General features: G+C 46.7%; 1 protein-coding gene and 1 long non-coding RNA gene across 4 annotated transcripts in view; one reads left to right on the top strand and one right to left on the bottom strand.

The window, feature by feature from the left end:
• Positions 1–14,839, bottom strand: part of LOC129385743 (uncharacterized) — a 141,999-nt gene that overhangs the window by 49,193 nt on the left and 77,967 nt on the right. The window contains exon 2 of one of the 3 annotated variants that reach the window (XR_008613277.1): positions 4,090–4,204. The exons of the other annotated variants lie outside the window; for them this stretch is intronic. This is a non-coding gene — a long non-coding RNA (uncharacterized lncRNA). The remainder of the gene's footprint in view (positions 1–4,089; positions 4,205–14,839) is intronic. 3 annotated transcript variants of the gene reach the window in all.
• Positions 1–14,839, top strand: part of LOC126534306 (protein-cysteine N-palmitoyltransferase Rasp-like) — a 39,322-nt gene that overhangs the window by 3,590 nt on the left and 20,893 nt on the right. Inside the window, exons 2-5 of the mRNA XM_050181580.2 lie at positions 5,154–5,281; positions 6,215–6,282; positions 10,342–10,452; positions 11,175–11,369. Of these exons, the coding sequence (XP_050037537.1) occupies positions 5,154–5,281; positions 6,215–6,282; positions 10,342–10,452; positions 11,175–11,369 (502 nt within the window). The remainder of the gene's footprint in view (positions 1–5,153; positions 5,282–6,214; positions 6,283–10,341; positions 10,453–11,174; positions 11,370–14,839) is intronic.

The raw sequence follows: 14,839 nt of genomic DNA on the forward strand, positions 1-14,839 counted from the left end.
TTCATGACGCCATACTTGAAGCATTGGAATCGGTGGGCCTAGGCGGTCCATTATATCGTTGGACTCGCAGTTATTTACATAGGCGGTCTCTATTTCTTAACACTGAAGCTGGCCCAACCTCGCAATATTATACGCACCACGGAGTTCCACAAGGTGGTGTCTTGAGTCCCACGCTTTTCAACCTTGTACTCATTGGTCTCGTGGAACGACTTCCGAACACAGTTAAAATTTCAATGTATGCCGATGACATCTGCGTGTGGGCATCTGGTGTGACACGGCCGCAAGTACGCGCCAGGCTTCAAAAAGCTGCCACGTCAACATCGGCCTACTTAAATGAACAAGGCCTCAAGATCTCGCCAGAAAAATGCGCATTGGTCGCGTTTAGCCGGAAGCCAATGAGATCATACGATGTCTCTATCGACGGTCAAAACATTCCTTATGTCAGGACGCACCGATTCTTAGGAGTAATCATTGATCGCGACCTCTGCTGGAGTCCTCATGTGGCCTACCTAAAGAAGCGCCTGACGGATATTTCTAATGTGTTTAAGTTTCTTGGAGGAAATGTCTGGGGTACTTCAGTACATGCAATGATGCAACTGTACAGGACGCTCTTTCTTGGGTATTTGCGATACAGCTTGCCTGTGCTGACCAACACCTGCAGAAGTAATATCCGTACACTCGAAAGCGTCCAGGCCCAGGCGCTTAGAGTGTGTCTTGGATTGCCGCGGTGTTCGTCAACGGCTGAAACCATTGCGATTGCACACGATTTCCCAGCCAAGACCCATATAGTCATGGAAGCACTCAGAGCACACGTAAGACACCTTGCTCGAGCCCCTGCCCATCATCTAGCCACACTGCCGGAGGATCGACCACGTGCTTCCTTTTGTGAAACTGTCCTGCCCTATCAGGTTATACAGCTCCAGCGAAAGTTCCGTTTCCACCATGGTGCTTGGCTCAAGCAAAGGTTCGACTTATCGTACCAGGCATACGAACAAAAGCCCAACTCTCGTCTCCAGCACTCAAGCAGCTTTCACTGCTCTTGCTGTACGAGACGTACAACGATCATCATCATCTGTATACTGACGCTTCAACCACGGTGAATGGGTCTGCAGGATCGGTGATCTTTCCTGCAAAACCTTCCACCATAAAGATTCGACTCTCTCACCAGACTACATCGACTGCCGCGGAGCTTGCTGCTATTCGTTGTGCACTTCGTGTAATTTCTGAAGAAATACCCAAGAAATGGAGCGTGTTCACTGAGTCCAAGGCTGCACTTCATTGTTTGGTTTCTGCCTTACGCCGAGGACCCCACGAACAACTAGTTCTAGAAATCAGACTGCTGCTTCACCACCTCGTCGAGCAAGGACACGACATCACATTGCAGTGGATTCCAAGCCACTGTGGCATAATGGGCAATGAACTTGCCGACGCGGCAGCACGATCTGCACATGAGGAGGGCTTGCAAGACTCCATTCCATTCTCAAGAACAGACGCCGCAACGAAAATTCGTGTGCTTGCAAATGAAGCCATCAAAACTTTATGGAACACACCAAGCTTAAAACATACACGCCTACACCGACTGGACCCATCCCTTCGACTTCGACCCCCATCTGGACTCTCTCGACTAGAAACAGCAGTACTTTGCCGACTGTGGCTTGGTGTCGCCTACACAAGATCCTTCGCCTTCCGAGTCGGTATGGACGACAGCGCGGCTTGCAGACACTGCGGCGGCGAGGAGACCATCGAACACGTGCTCTGCCACTGTCCTCAGTACAGCGCGCACCGGCTGTCACTAGCGACCACGTTGGCACGCCTTGACGACAGGCCACTTTCAGAACAGTCAGTTTTGGAATGCCGACGTGAACTGTCGTCGCAGCAAAAGTCGGTCAAGGCTTTGCTGACTTTTCTACGTGACAGTGGCCTATTAGAAAGACTATAATGACCCCATTTCATCCCTTTTCATATTTTTTTTTTCTCACGCTTTTATTTTTGTCACGCTCTTCTTTCCGTCTTTACTTCCCCTTTCCCTTCCCCTAGTGCAGGGTAGCAAACCGGAGGTTTTAAGTCTGGTTAACCTCCCTGCCTTTCTCTCATTTGCATCTCTCTCTCTCTGCCCAAAACAAGATGGTTGCCCTCCCCTTCGCTACATCATTGAGCATTGAGCCGGGTGTCGGCTTGCCAACAGCGAAGATGTAGATAAGCAAGAGATGCCGACTCAAATAGTGACACCAACTAATGCGATCTTTAGTCATTTCTTCGCAGCTTTACTATAGTGTTCCAATGAAAGAAAAGTGTAACGTCATGAATACTTGGGCATTTATTTTTTTTATAACCTTACATGCGCTATACAGATACACCATGTCGCAACTAGGGCGTACTGTATGCTAAAGTTCATCAGGCGTAACTTTCAGTGTCGCTCGCACTGGGACGTGTTCAGAAGCGCGCAGCTTGTTTCATCAGTAATGTCTACGACTAGTAGTGCAGGCAGGATAAAGCTTAGTCGGGGCAAGGAAGTGTAGAAAAGTTGCTCTCCGGCAAAGTGCTCCCATCTCTTTTTAACAAACCCATTCCGCATCTGCCCGTCGAGATCACGCTATGAAGGTTCTCGAGTACTTTTGTCGCAGCCATGTGTCAAATTCCTTTTAGAGCGCAGCTCTTGAGCGCCTGTTCCTGCGTTGAGCATCGGTGTGGCTCGTCGTAGGCGGTGTCGTCGGCGAACCAGAGCGAACGAGCAGAGCGAAATATGAAAGAGGGAACGCGGAGAGCAGCGGGGGATGAAAAGCGAAGAGAGCGCGAGGAGGAAAGCGGGTGAGAAGGCTACAGTGAAAGCATTAAGCGGAAAGTGGAGGAGGAGGAGGAATGTATGGCGAAAGCTGGAATAGAAAAGCGCAGTGCCGCTCTGCGCCGACGATGGCTACGATGTGGCGCCAGAGTAGCGCACGTCGTACGTTCACCGATGGCGTCGGCAAGCGCGTCCAACGATACTATATGTGAAAACAAAGTGCTGGATAAGCAGAGGTCTGTTTGAGGCGGCTACTGTGAATCAGTCCTACGCGTCACCCACGTGCTGCCTCTCGCGATCTTCCTATTAGCGAGGCAGTCGCGCCGCAATTCGCTCCATTTGCAACGTTTACTCCGCCCCAGCCAATATATCGTGAACAAATTAGGTTATTTAAGCCGCACTTTGGCTAAGACCCTCCGCGATACTAAGCTGATATTATATAAAACGTTAATTCGCCCTGTTCTAGAATATGCGTCTGTCGATTGGTTCCCCTACAAGTTATGTGAAATAAGTTCGCTCAATAACGTTAAAAAATCTATCCGTTTCATTTGCCAAAATTACAGCCGCAGTTCTTCCCGAACACAGGCCCAACAGCCTTCGAACATTGAGCCATTGCTTTCACAGTATCGCATTGAATCCTTAAAACTTTTATGTGCAATTATTACCTCCACCTCTGGTCATTGTGACTGTAACTATATCACATTTACTAAAGCAAGGTACACCCTTAGCTCCCACGCCTTGCACATAATACTTACTTATGCTGGTACTAACACATTCAAATACAGCTTTCTTCCACGTACAATGGAGCTTTGGAATTCTTTGCCTTAATACATTCGTTCACTATCACTAAAACATTTTATAGCTACGACAGGTAAGCGATTCGCTAACATGCAAAGCGCTTCTTTTTGATCATTTATCTTTTTGTGCATGTGTTTATTTTAATGTGTAATGTATAGTAATGTATAATGTTCCCACTCCTGCTATACAGCCCTATATTGGGTTGCAGTATATGTAATTGAATGAAGTAAAACAATAAACTGAAAACACGCATACCGCTGCGCTGAAATTCCGCATTAGGCAGTATCGCAATCGTGGGATAATTTTTTTCCAATGCAATAACAATGTTGAACAACTTGCCGCAAGCCATTGAGGCCTGCTATACGGCTCAGCCATATTTAGGATTCCTTGGTGCGGTAGGCTTTGTGGGCCTATGCACAACGTATTTACTGGGTATGTAATTCTTGCATGTACTGGTTTTGTCGTTAGTTACTTTGTGTTTGTGTATTCCTCTGAAATCTTATACTCACGGCATAGAGTCATTTTATTGCATTATGACGCAAATTTCACGGTCCTCCTTTGTATTAATTACTTGCATGTCAATCCCCACTGCAATAATGCGGGTTGGCCGCAGAATAGCCTTCCCTAAAAAAGTGAAGAAATAAATAGGTAAATAGGCAAAAGTTACTTTTGTGCTTCAATTCGTAAAAGGGCTTCTTTTAAAAAAAGAAGAGTAAGCGGAACAACAGCCCATTGTTAGGGTAAGTTTGATGGCGAATTTCTCCAAACAGGTGTAATCCTGGAAATTCATTCAAAGTGCATAGGCCTTGCAAACTCAGCGGCTACAGTTCGTAAATAGCAATATGTGCAATCAACTAAATAATTCTAAAGATAATTAGTGGATTCTTGTTAATTAGTTGCATGTTTCAATTTCTCGTGGAAGTAATGTCCTCCTCTCTGTATAATCCAGCTCAAGGACCAGGGCTATGCTATCTGCAGAAGGCGATTTTTAATAATTGCATGAAAACTTAAACAATGATCACCCTGTATATACCGGCTGCCCCACGTAACTTGAGCCAAACTGTAAAAATATGCAAATGCCATGTCGCTGAACAGAACTAAGCTAATGGCGTTGGCCGTCGCTTGGAGATACATAATTTTTTTTGCATTCCACCTAATTACATAATTACTCTTTCTTAATTAATCAACTTCTCGAATATTGTAATACCTTATACAGATGAAAAGTGTCAACGAGAGAATTGTAGAGCAACATGCAAAGCTCCCGAAGCAGCTTTCTGTTGGTCAATACGTGCTACATAAGAACGTCTTTCTAAGCATGAAACAAGCACGCGAATACACGAAAAATTTTCGCGCGACTGGCCACTCGAGGTATGTTGAATGGCGTGTGTGTGTGTGTATATATACATATATATATATATATATATATATATATATATATATATATATATATATATATATATATATATATATATATATAACAATGGAGCTGTTTGGGGCAAACCGTAGCCGTGGAGAAGCCCACCTGGGATTCTTGTGTTGCGTATACATTTTGGCATTAACATTCTCCACGAAGAGACGGTGTGACCGCTGGAACAGATGGGCCTTCAGGATGGACGTGGGGACTGGAAAACGTGTACCACTGGACGGTGACTTTCGTAGCCTTCTCGTACATCATGTGGCGGTTCGCTACCAACGAAGAGAGTAAGTGAAAGATCGTGGAAAACACAATTCCCTCTAATGTAAGGGCGAAAGTTCGAATGTTTATCAAAACTTTTTAATAACATTCACATCTTTCATCCGAAATCGGCTTCTTACAGTCGACGTAGCTTTAACTATTCCTCTTTATGCACAACAAACCTCATTAAATTTGGTGCTGTGATCGCCAAAAAGAAAGGCTATTTCTCCATACCCCTAGATTTAGATAGGTGCTCCTGAGCTAAAGCTTTTTCTCAAGCAAGGCTTAGCTGCAGGCAAACTGCTATTTCGTGATGTGTAAAACGGAAGCGCGAGGGGGACAGCGGCGATGACAGTGCAGAATTTAGAGCGTGTCAGTGTCTGCCCTATCGTGCTGCGCTTCGCGCTTTAATATACTTGTTATGTAAGTATATGAACAAAAACTTGCATAAAGTTGAAGCACACTGCCGATGTATGTTTTCCTTGTTCCTCTGTTTTCCGATGTACCCGAGATTATTAATGCGAAAGCATTATATGCCCCACGAAGCCGAAAATCTGGCGTCCGTTGTTAACATCCGATGCTACCAAAAAACCACGTGATCAAGTGATTATGTCACGTTCCCGGCGCTGGACCTGCTGCGGCTAGCACTGCGAAATCCCACGGTGAACCATCACGGCGTCGGATGGACGCCGTGGCCCACTCACAAAATTGGATTAAGGTGGATTAAGGTGGATGAAGGTGTATTAAGTTTGGTACAAATCAGAACAAGGTGAATTAAAGTGCATTTTTATGTAGGGTGATAACTTGGACAAGTTCTAATGCTTTCGCATTTAAATCATGTAAGGCTACTTGAGTGACTTTCAATGTTGACAGCTGGGAATAGACGTGGGAACTTGGATTACTGCGTAATTTCTTCGGTGCTTCAGAATGTTGATGCTTACATTTCGCTTACTCTCTAGAGGCCTTCCTCCTGGACCAAATGAAACGCGCCTTCATCAAGAGCCCATATGGCCTTGAACAGAAGCAGGTAAGCCACTGGGTGCTTTAAAACGATAAGCATTTTTAAGAGTGAAGCTCGAAGGGTTCCAAAAGAATTGGACAACAACTACGTGTACCTTAGTCAACTGCACCTTACACAGTGGTGCAGTTGTTTTCTGATTGGCCAACGCTAGTAAACATTTCAATAAAGGTGTTTGAACGTCAACATCCTTTACATACGAGCATATATAAATATGTCCTTGGATGTTTTTAGCTATTCAGATTACTGCTCTATCCGACAGGACTATAAGACGCAAGCTATTTAATTTTAGGGAAGAGATGGTAAAAATTACACCTGAATCGAATTCCATTTCTCGCTGATTTTCTTTGGCACCACATTTCTTTCCATAGGCGTAAGCGTATTGTCTTACCACATTGTTTGATCTTTGACGCCAGCAAACAAGCACCTCCCCATTTTTCATTGGCTTTCGCTGTAATTAACGACTAAGCAGCGGCACATTATAACATACCGTGGCCATGCAGCCTTGGGCGTCACAATATGGGGCGACAGTGACCACGCGGATTCAGAGAAAGTTGAGTGGTTTGGTGAGCGAATATGATATGGTGACATGTCGCCGTTATCCCCATCCCTGACCGCCACATACAGCCTGCCTGGGCCATGGCGGCCCATCATGCAAGGACTTGAGAACGGGTCCCGGGTGGTATAAGAAAAGTGCCGCATCCAGTCTCGACCTTGTCGTGATGACCATTTGGCATAGTGGAAACCTGATGACACGCTGACTGGGACGCCTTTTAACATTTAATTCCCACACATGCATATCTAAAAATGCGCTGCTTGCAGCTGACCAGTCCTGCTCAAGTTTAATGTAGTTGTACATTCCGTGTACGACACCGGTATTTTTAGCACAGAAAGCCGAGTTATTTACGCATACGGCTACTACATACACAAACTGAAAATTGCGGCACTGGCTTGTGCTGTATACCTGGTAGGAGGGAATGCTTTGTTTCTCTGCGTTATAGTGTGCTGCTTAAGCTCGAGATGAGCACGTGATCTCGTCACAAGTGCGCAACGAAAAAGACGGACGGGCGCACGTAGTAGGCCTCGTTTTCGAGCTCATCCCTTACAAAAGAGTTTATAGAACGTCTATAGACAGTCTATAGACGTCTATAGACTATCTATAGACTTTCTATAAACATTTTTGTAAGGGATAACTGCTGTTGCAGCAAAAGGAAGAAAGTACCCTCTAGTTTCTTAAGGTGCCAATCGGTATCCTGTTGGCAAAGCTCCAGGGGGAAAAGTAGGGCACAAAAATATGAGAAAGAAATAAAACTGACCCTGAAAACTTATTAAATGTTGAGTTTAACGTCCACAAGCTACACATGGCCTATGAGAAATTTCATACACCATGAGGTCCTGGGTTCTCACCGTTTAAGGTCAGAACTCCGGGCTAAAGCGCGCTACACGAGCTTCTTCGCTTTCCACATCCAACCAAGCGCGCCTGCCGCTGCAGCAATTGGAACCCACAAGTCGCGACCCGTCGTGCTGAGAAAAAAAAAAAAACTACATAGTCATCGAGACGCAACCCATGTTTCTGAATACGTATTTGCGGTAGGAAAACGAAACGTCAGTCGATCAAGATAAATCGCAGAAGTTAAATTATGGTAAAGAACACAACAATACTTTTATAGCCTTGTGAGCTGGCAGACAGTGCACAGTTAATTGCCTCTACCACAAAAATCTTTCCCTGGGATGACTAAATATATATGAAACACGTTATGATGCTGCTCATACCTAAATTTTGATAATTTTTATCATTTGCGATTCACGAAGCAAGGTCGTGGTATTGCAGGCGCCAAGATATCAAGCGAAGTATCGCATTTAATGCAGTGAAAGAACTAAAAGAGAACAACTTACAATAGAAGCCATCTGAGGATGACTGTGGATGGTTACGAGATTAACATTCAAGCAATGTAGTCACGCAACATATTGCGAAAGACCCCTCTATTTGAAAATTCCCGTAGTTATCCTTGCATTGCTATTGCATCCGCTATAGGCAACATCATTTGTCTGGAATATCGGGTCACTTTGCTAGGCAGACGCTTGTGAAGGTTGGCCATGAGCATGATGGCATGTTGATGACGCAGTGGCTACGACGGAATGACGAATGACAAATGCCGTCGGTGGAATGACAAAGTCGGCATGGCGGTGAATGCATGACGACACTGAGTTCACGATTCTGAAATCACAGCGATGGCAGGACCGCGAAGTCAGAATGATGACAGTATTACAAGAGATTAATGACAGCGGCTGTCTTAAAACGACAAAGTGCCATGATTACAGCGGCATAAGCACTATTCAGTAACCATACCAGGCCAACCTCTCCTCGTTTCTCTTCATTAAGATCTACTCCTAGAGCAGGATTCAATAGACGCAGAAAGAATTAGGAGACGGAATGACGAAGGTGTTATGACGATGAAGACTACATGACAATGGGGTGGCGTTTATAATGTTGTGATGATGATATGCCGATCACGATGGCATGACAACGACGGCACGACAAGAACCGTATGACAAAGCTACAATAACGATGAAGAAGCGGCGACTGCACGACGAGAGTCGGATGACAAAGCTGGAGTGATAACGATGGAATGTCTAGGGCATCACGACGACGCTATGACAATGAATGAGGAATGTATGACGACAACGGCCTGAAGACGATGGCAAGACGGGAGTCGGATGAAAAAGCTAGAGTAACGACGACAGGACGACCCCAATGGCATCACAACGACGGAATGATAAAGAATGCATGACAACTGCATAACGGCGATGACGTGGGGAAGGATGGAAAGAAGGAACGAAAGGAGGAAGGAAGGAAGGAAGGAAGGAAGGAAGGAAGGAAGGAAGGAAGGAAGGAAGGAAGGAAGGAAGGAAGGAAGGAACGATGGATGGACGGATGGATGGATGGACGGATGGACGGATGGATGGACGGACGGACGGATGGACGGACGGACGGACGGACGGACGGACGGACGGACGGACGGACGGACGGACGGACGGGCGGACGGACGGATGGATGGATGGATGGATGGATGGACGGATGGATGGATGGATGGATGGATGGATGGATGGATGGATGGATGGATGGATGGATGGATGGATGGATGGATGGATGGAGAGTCGGTCAAACTTAATCCGGAGTGCCCCACTACGGAGTGCCTCATCGTCCTATCGCGGTGCTGGCACCGCAAAACCCCAGCATTTAATTTTAAAATTTCAAGTGTAAAGGGTTGCTGCTTAATATGCATGCCTTGACAAGGAGGCGGAAATACCTTTCATAAGTTGCATTGGAAATAAGCCAGCCGACCAAAAGTCTTCGAGTGGGCTTATATTTCGTTGTCCAGCACATTCTCCACCAGAAGTGGCAACCGCATTCTTTCTAACTAATGTTCGTGAAGGAGTAGTCTACCCCTCCTTGGCGCAGGGATATTTGCTGGATGATAACGTGGAGAGTAAATCATCTGTAGAAGTGGAAGCAGCGAAACACTCTCAAGAGATGTGTTTATTTTAGTGGTAGGTAGTGCGGTATCGATAGGTGGCTTAGCCAGGGTTCATGTTTAATATAATGATTATAAAGTGGTGTGTGCTTGGTTTATGGCTCCAAAACTGACTGGAAATAAATTCGTGGATGCAGCATGTACCGCAATAATCGAAGTGGGACGACTGGACGATCGGATGTTGCCTGTGTCGATGCTACTCGAAGACATCGCTCGTCGGAGCGCAAAGCTATGAAGGCACTTTTGTTTGTCTTTTCTGAGGGCCACTGGCCTATGTGAACGCCTTTGACTCGCCAGGCTTTCCACGTACGTGTGCAAGGTCACGACGGCTTTGCTCCTTTTCCCCTTCCTCTCCCCATTTTACCTTTCCATTCTCTCTTCCCGTTCTCCCAGAGTAGGGTAGCCAACCAGTCGCATTTCGGGTTAACACCCCTGCCTTCTCTCTTTATTTCCTCCTTATCCTCCTCCTAATATCCCGCCTCTTCGAAAAATCCTTCATATGCCGGCCATGGTGCTCGAACCCTGCATGCAGGACACGTCGAACTGGGGCTGGCTGACGACTAGGTACGTCGTGATCAACACGTGGAAGTGGCACCTTTTGCATCCCGTACTGGGCAGGGCGATGGCCTACGTGGCACCGTCGGTAAGCAAGACATTTCTTTCATTTTTCTGCTATTCTAATAGTTGAAATAAAATTATTTTTATGATCTTTTGCACACAAGCCCAGAAAGGCCAACAAATGAACAAGCGAACCAACAAACGTTCATCAAGGCAAAAAGTAGGCAGGGCGCTACCAGAAACTTAAACCAATATTTAAGAACTTATAAAATATTTACTAAATATACCGGGTGTTCTTGCGAACTCTGCCCAAAATTGCAAGTATATGTGTGTGTGTATATATATATATATATATATATATATATATATTGCCTATGGCAGATAACACAATATCAATTCCAATTCTGCAGATGTCTCTCGCTGACTCCAGCCTGAGATATATTTTGTTCGACCGCTGTTAATCACTTGCAGCATTCGACAGGTAGAAACGATGATGCATAGCAAAGGCTTTGGCGCATGCATGCTTAGTATAATTATGCATTGAGGCATCACAGTGTATAGAGGGGGTGCAGCAATATTATTCGTGCACTTGTTGCCAAAATAATTGTCTCAATATATATTGTGACGACTCCAGAATGCGCTTTGACCAAAAAAAAATCACGTTATCAAGCAATAACACCTAACGCGGTAAAAATATTTCCGGAAGCTTTCTTTGTGTTCTTTTACGTTTTATCGTAAGAGGAGAAGCCTGCCGGCTAATTCTTTTGTTCTTTCCTTCCTCTCACATCTCCGAACCTTTTCTTTCAGCTAGTTCCCGTCTTCTACAGCGCCTACTCGTGCTTGTTCATGGCCTTTCATCTGGGCTGGGAGGTGGTTCTGGTGTACCTCGGACAGCACGCCGCCTTCTACGTCGCGGCCGTACTGCGGTTCCCTGCACTGTGCTACGCGGTCGCTGCCGTGATCCACTGCCAGAAGTTCGTGATCCCTTTCGAGCCAGCGACTGTGAGTCAAGGAGCTCGGAACTTCGCAAAGCTGTTATGGCGTCATGGCGTTGCGTTGCTGAACGCCGGGTCACACGCTCAATTCCAGACGATGGCAGCTGCCTTTCGATGCAGATATTCTGCAAAGAAAGAAAGCTGATATACTTAAATTAGGGCGCACTTTAATGAACTTCGTGGGGTGAAATTAACGATATTTAGACTCACGTGAATCCACGTTATAGTTAGACAATATGTTTTGGGCACTGTTGCTACCGCGCATGAGACATTTTTCTAATAGAGAGAGAAAATAATGCAGACAAAGGCAGTGAGGTTAACCAGAGGTAGTTCCGGTTGGCTACCCTGCGCAGGGGAAAGGGTTAAGAGGGATAGAAAGAGAAACAGAGTGGAAGGGGGAGATAAAAAGAAAGGGAGACAAGCACGAACAGAGCGCGTACACTACAGAACGGTAGGGGGCGGCATTCTTAGAGTCTGTCGTGAAGCCCCGTAGACCGCAAGAACGTTAATAGCGCGAGTAAGGCCTTCAACGCGGATGTTCTTTCGGAGCATTGGCCTAAAGCTTTTAGTTCTGAAAGTGGACGATTGTCCAGCTGGTCCAGTACCCTGCACATCACTTGTCTCTCAGCACTGTATCGCGGGCAGACACAGATAATGTGTGCGAGCGTCTCGTCGATGTTACATGTGTCGCACGTGGGGCTAGCTGTTGGCCATTCCTATGAGGAAAGCATAGGCGTTTGTAAAGGCAACGCCTAGCCACAGACGGTAAAGCATGGTCTGTTCCCGTCGTGGTAATCCAGGCGGGAGGTGCATCCGTATGTCCGGAGACAACGAACGCAACCGACACATGGTGAAAACATTTGAGTCCCACAGGGGCAAAGTACACTCGCGGGACATCAATCGCAGCCCAGCCGCAGCGTCTGTTCGCGAAAGCGGAATGAAGACTCGTTGACCACTTTCATGTGCAGATCGGGCGGCTTCGTCGGCTTGGTCATTCCCGCTGATGTTACAATGTCCTGGAAGCCACTGAAAGATTATGTTGTGTCCCTTATCATAGCTTTGATGATATATGTGCCGAATTTCTGAGGCCAGTTGTTCATTGGGCCCGTGGCGCATTGGGCTTCGTATGCACTGAAGGGCTGCCTTGGAGTCACTGAAGACTGTCCATTGTTGTGGTGGTTTCTGCTTAATGAAATCAAGTGCAGCACGGAGCGCCGCGAGTTCTGCACCCGTCGATGTGGTCACACATGAAGTTCTTAATTTGATTTCCTCAGATTGTGCCGGGATGATGACTGCAGCAGCAGCGCTGTTGAGTTTTACTGAGCCATCTGTGTATACATGTTTCCGGAATCTGTGCGCGTTGTGAATGTGCTCCAAAGTTGCTTGCTTCAAAGCTTGCAATGGCGCTCCAGCTTTCTTTCTGACTCCTGGAATTGTCAGTTGCACTTGCGGCCGGTGCAGACACCACAATGGATCTGACAATAGTGAAGCGGGCGTAAATTCTGATGGCAAGTAAGACTGATGTCTTACAATAGTTTTAGCAAAAGCTGAAAGTGGCCTTTTTGCTGGCAAGCAAGCAAGATGGTGTGAGGGAATCCGAGTCAGGTGTCGGATGTGCGCTCTCAGGACATCTGTATAAATGTAGACTGTCAAAGGCGCGTCTCTGGCTATGGCCACTGTCGCAATCGATGACGTTGTTTTGGGAAGACCGAGGAAAGTCCTGAGTGCTTGGGCTTGCACGCTCCGGAGTTTGCGAATATTCGTAGTACAAGTATTACCTATTACAGGTAAGCTGTACCGCAGGAAGCCCAAAAACAGTGCTTGATATAGTTGCAACATTGACGGTACTGTTGCGCCCCAGGACTTCCCGCCGAGAAACGCAAGAAGGTCCACAATGGCGGCCAAACGCCTTGCCATGTACGAGATGTGAGGGCTCCAAGACAAGTCTCTATCAATGATGACGCCAAGGAATCGGTGCGTTCGTCTATATCGTATGATTTGGTCATTAATCCGCAAAGCATACGGGGACATCGATTTGCGAGTAAAAGCAACGACTGCACATTTCTCAGCAGAAAGCTCCAGGCCTTGTCTTCTTAGGTATCTTGACACAGCCGTTGAGGCTTTCTGAAGTCGTGCGCGGACTTGTACACGAGTCACGCCTGAAGCCCATATGCAAATGTCGTCTCCATATACGGAGAGCTGTACAGCTTGCGGTAAGGAATCAGCGAGACCAACGAGCACCAGGTTGAAAAGGGTAGGGCTGAGTACTCCGCCTTGCGGTACACCACGACTGGTATAGCTAGATGGCGTTGGTCCGTCTTCAGTCAAAATAAAGAAAGATCTTCCATGCAAATAGTTGCATATCCAGCGAAAGGTGCGTCCACCAATCCCTACAGCTTCTAAGGCGTCCAGAATTGCCTGAGGATCTACATTGTCGTACGCACCTTTAACATCAAGGAATAGGGCCGCAGTGATTCGTTTCAGATGTTTCTGGTGTTGTACGTATGTTACCAGGTCGATAACGCTATCTATTGACGAGCGGCCACGTCGAAAACCAGCCATTACCTCTGGATAGACGTTGTAGAATTCCAAGTACCATTCTAGCCGTGCAAGTATCATTCTTTCCATTACCTTGCCGACACAGCTGGCCAGTGCTATTGGACGGTAAGATGACAATTCCAACGGGGATTTGCCAGCCTTGAGGAGTGGAACAAGCCGGCTGGATTTCCACGTTGTAGGGACCAAGCCGTCACGCCATGATGCGTTGTATAGGCCAAGAAGGGCATCTCTGGCCTCTTGACCAAGGTTTACAAGCGCAGAGTATGTGATGCCATCGTGTCCTGGTGACGAAGATCGCCTGCAACCAGCAAGTGCGGCCTCCAGTTCTTCGATGGAGAAAGCAGCGTCCATACGAGGATCCCGGGAGCAAGGGGGCACCATGGGAATAGGTGCGCAAGGTGAATACGTGAGCGCCGGACCCGCGATCCTTGCGCAGTAATCTTCGGCTACCTCAACCTCTCGGCGTCCTTGATGTAGGGCTAGAGACTTAAATGGACGACGCTGTTGAGGAGCTGTTCGAAGACCACGGATTGTTCTCCAGACAACCGACAGAGGTTTACGTGGGTCGAGAGCCTCACAAAACGACTTCCAGCGTTGATTGTGCAGTACAGCAAGGCGACGCTGAATTTTCTTTTGAATGCGTCTGGCCTCTCTAAGGTCGTAGAGTGATTTAGTCCGTCGGTACCGTCGCTCCGCTCGCCGGCGGATCGCACGGAGGCTCTGTATTTCCGAATCAAAATCTGTGTATTTCTCTAATGGCCGAAATGAGCGCATAGCATCCTGCATAGCCTTGGCGATCTCAAATTCTAGTGTGGACGAAATGCCTTCGTGGCATGCGTCTTCCATAAGGGATTTAAACACGGGCCGATCTATTGTTTGTTTAAAATTTGATGGAACGGATTTGGTGAGGCCTTTTAT

Source organism: Dermacentor andersoni, chromosome 7 (genome assembly GCF_023375885.2).
Source record: "Dermacentor andersoni chromosome 7, qqDerAnde1_hic_scaffold, whole genome shotgun sequence".
In the NCBI taxonomy this organism is placed as follows: Eukaryota; Metazoa; Arthropoda; class Arachnida; order Ixodida; family Ixodidae; genus Dermacentor; species Dermacentor andersoni.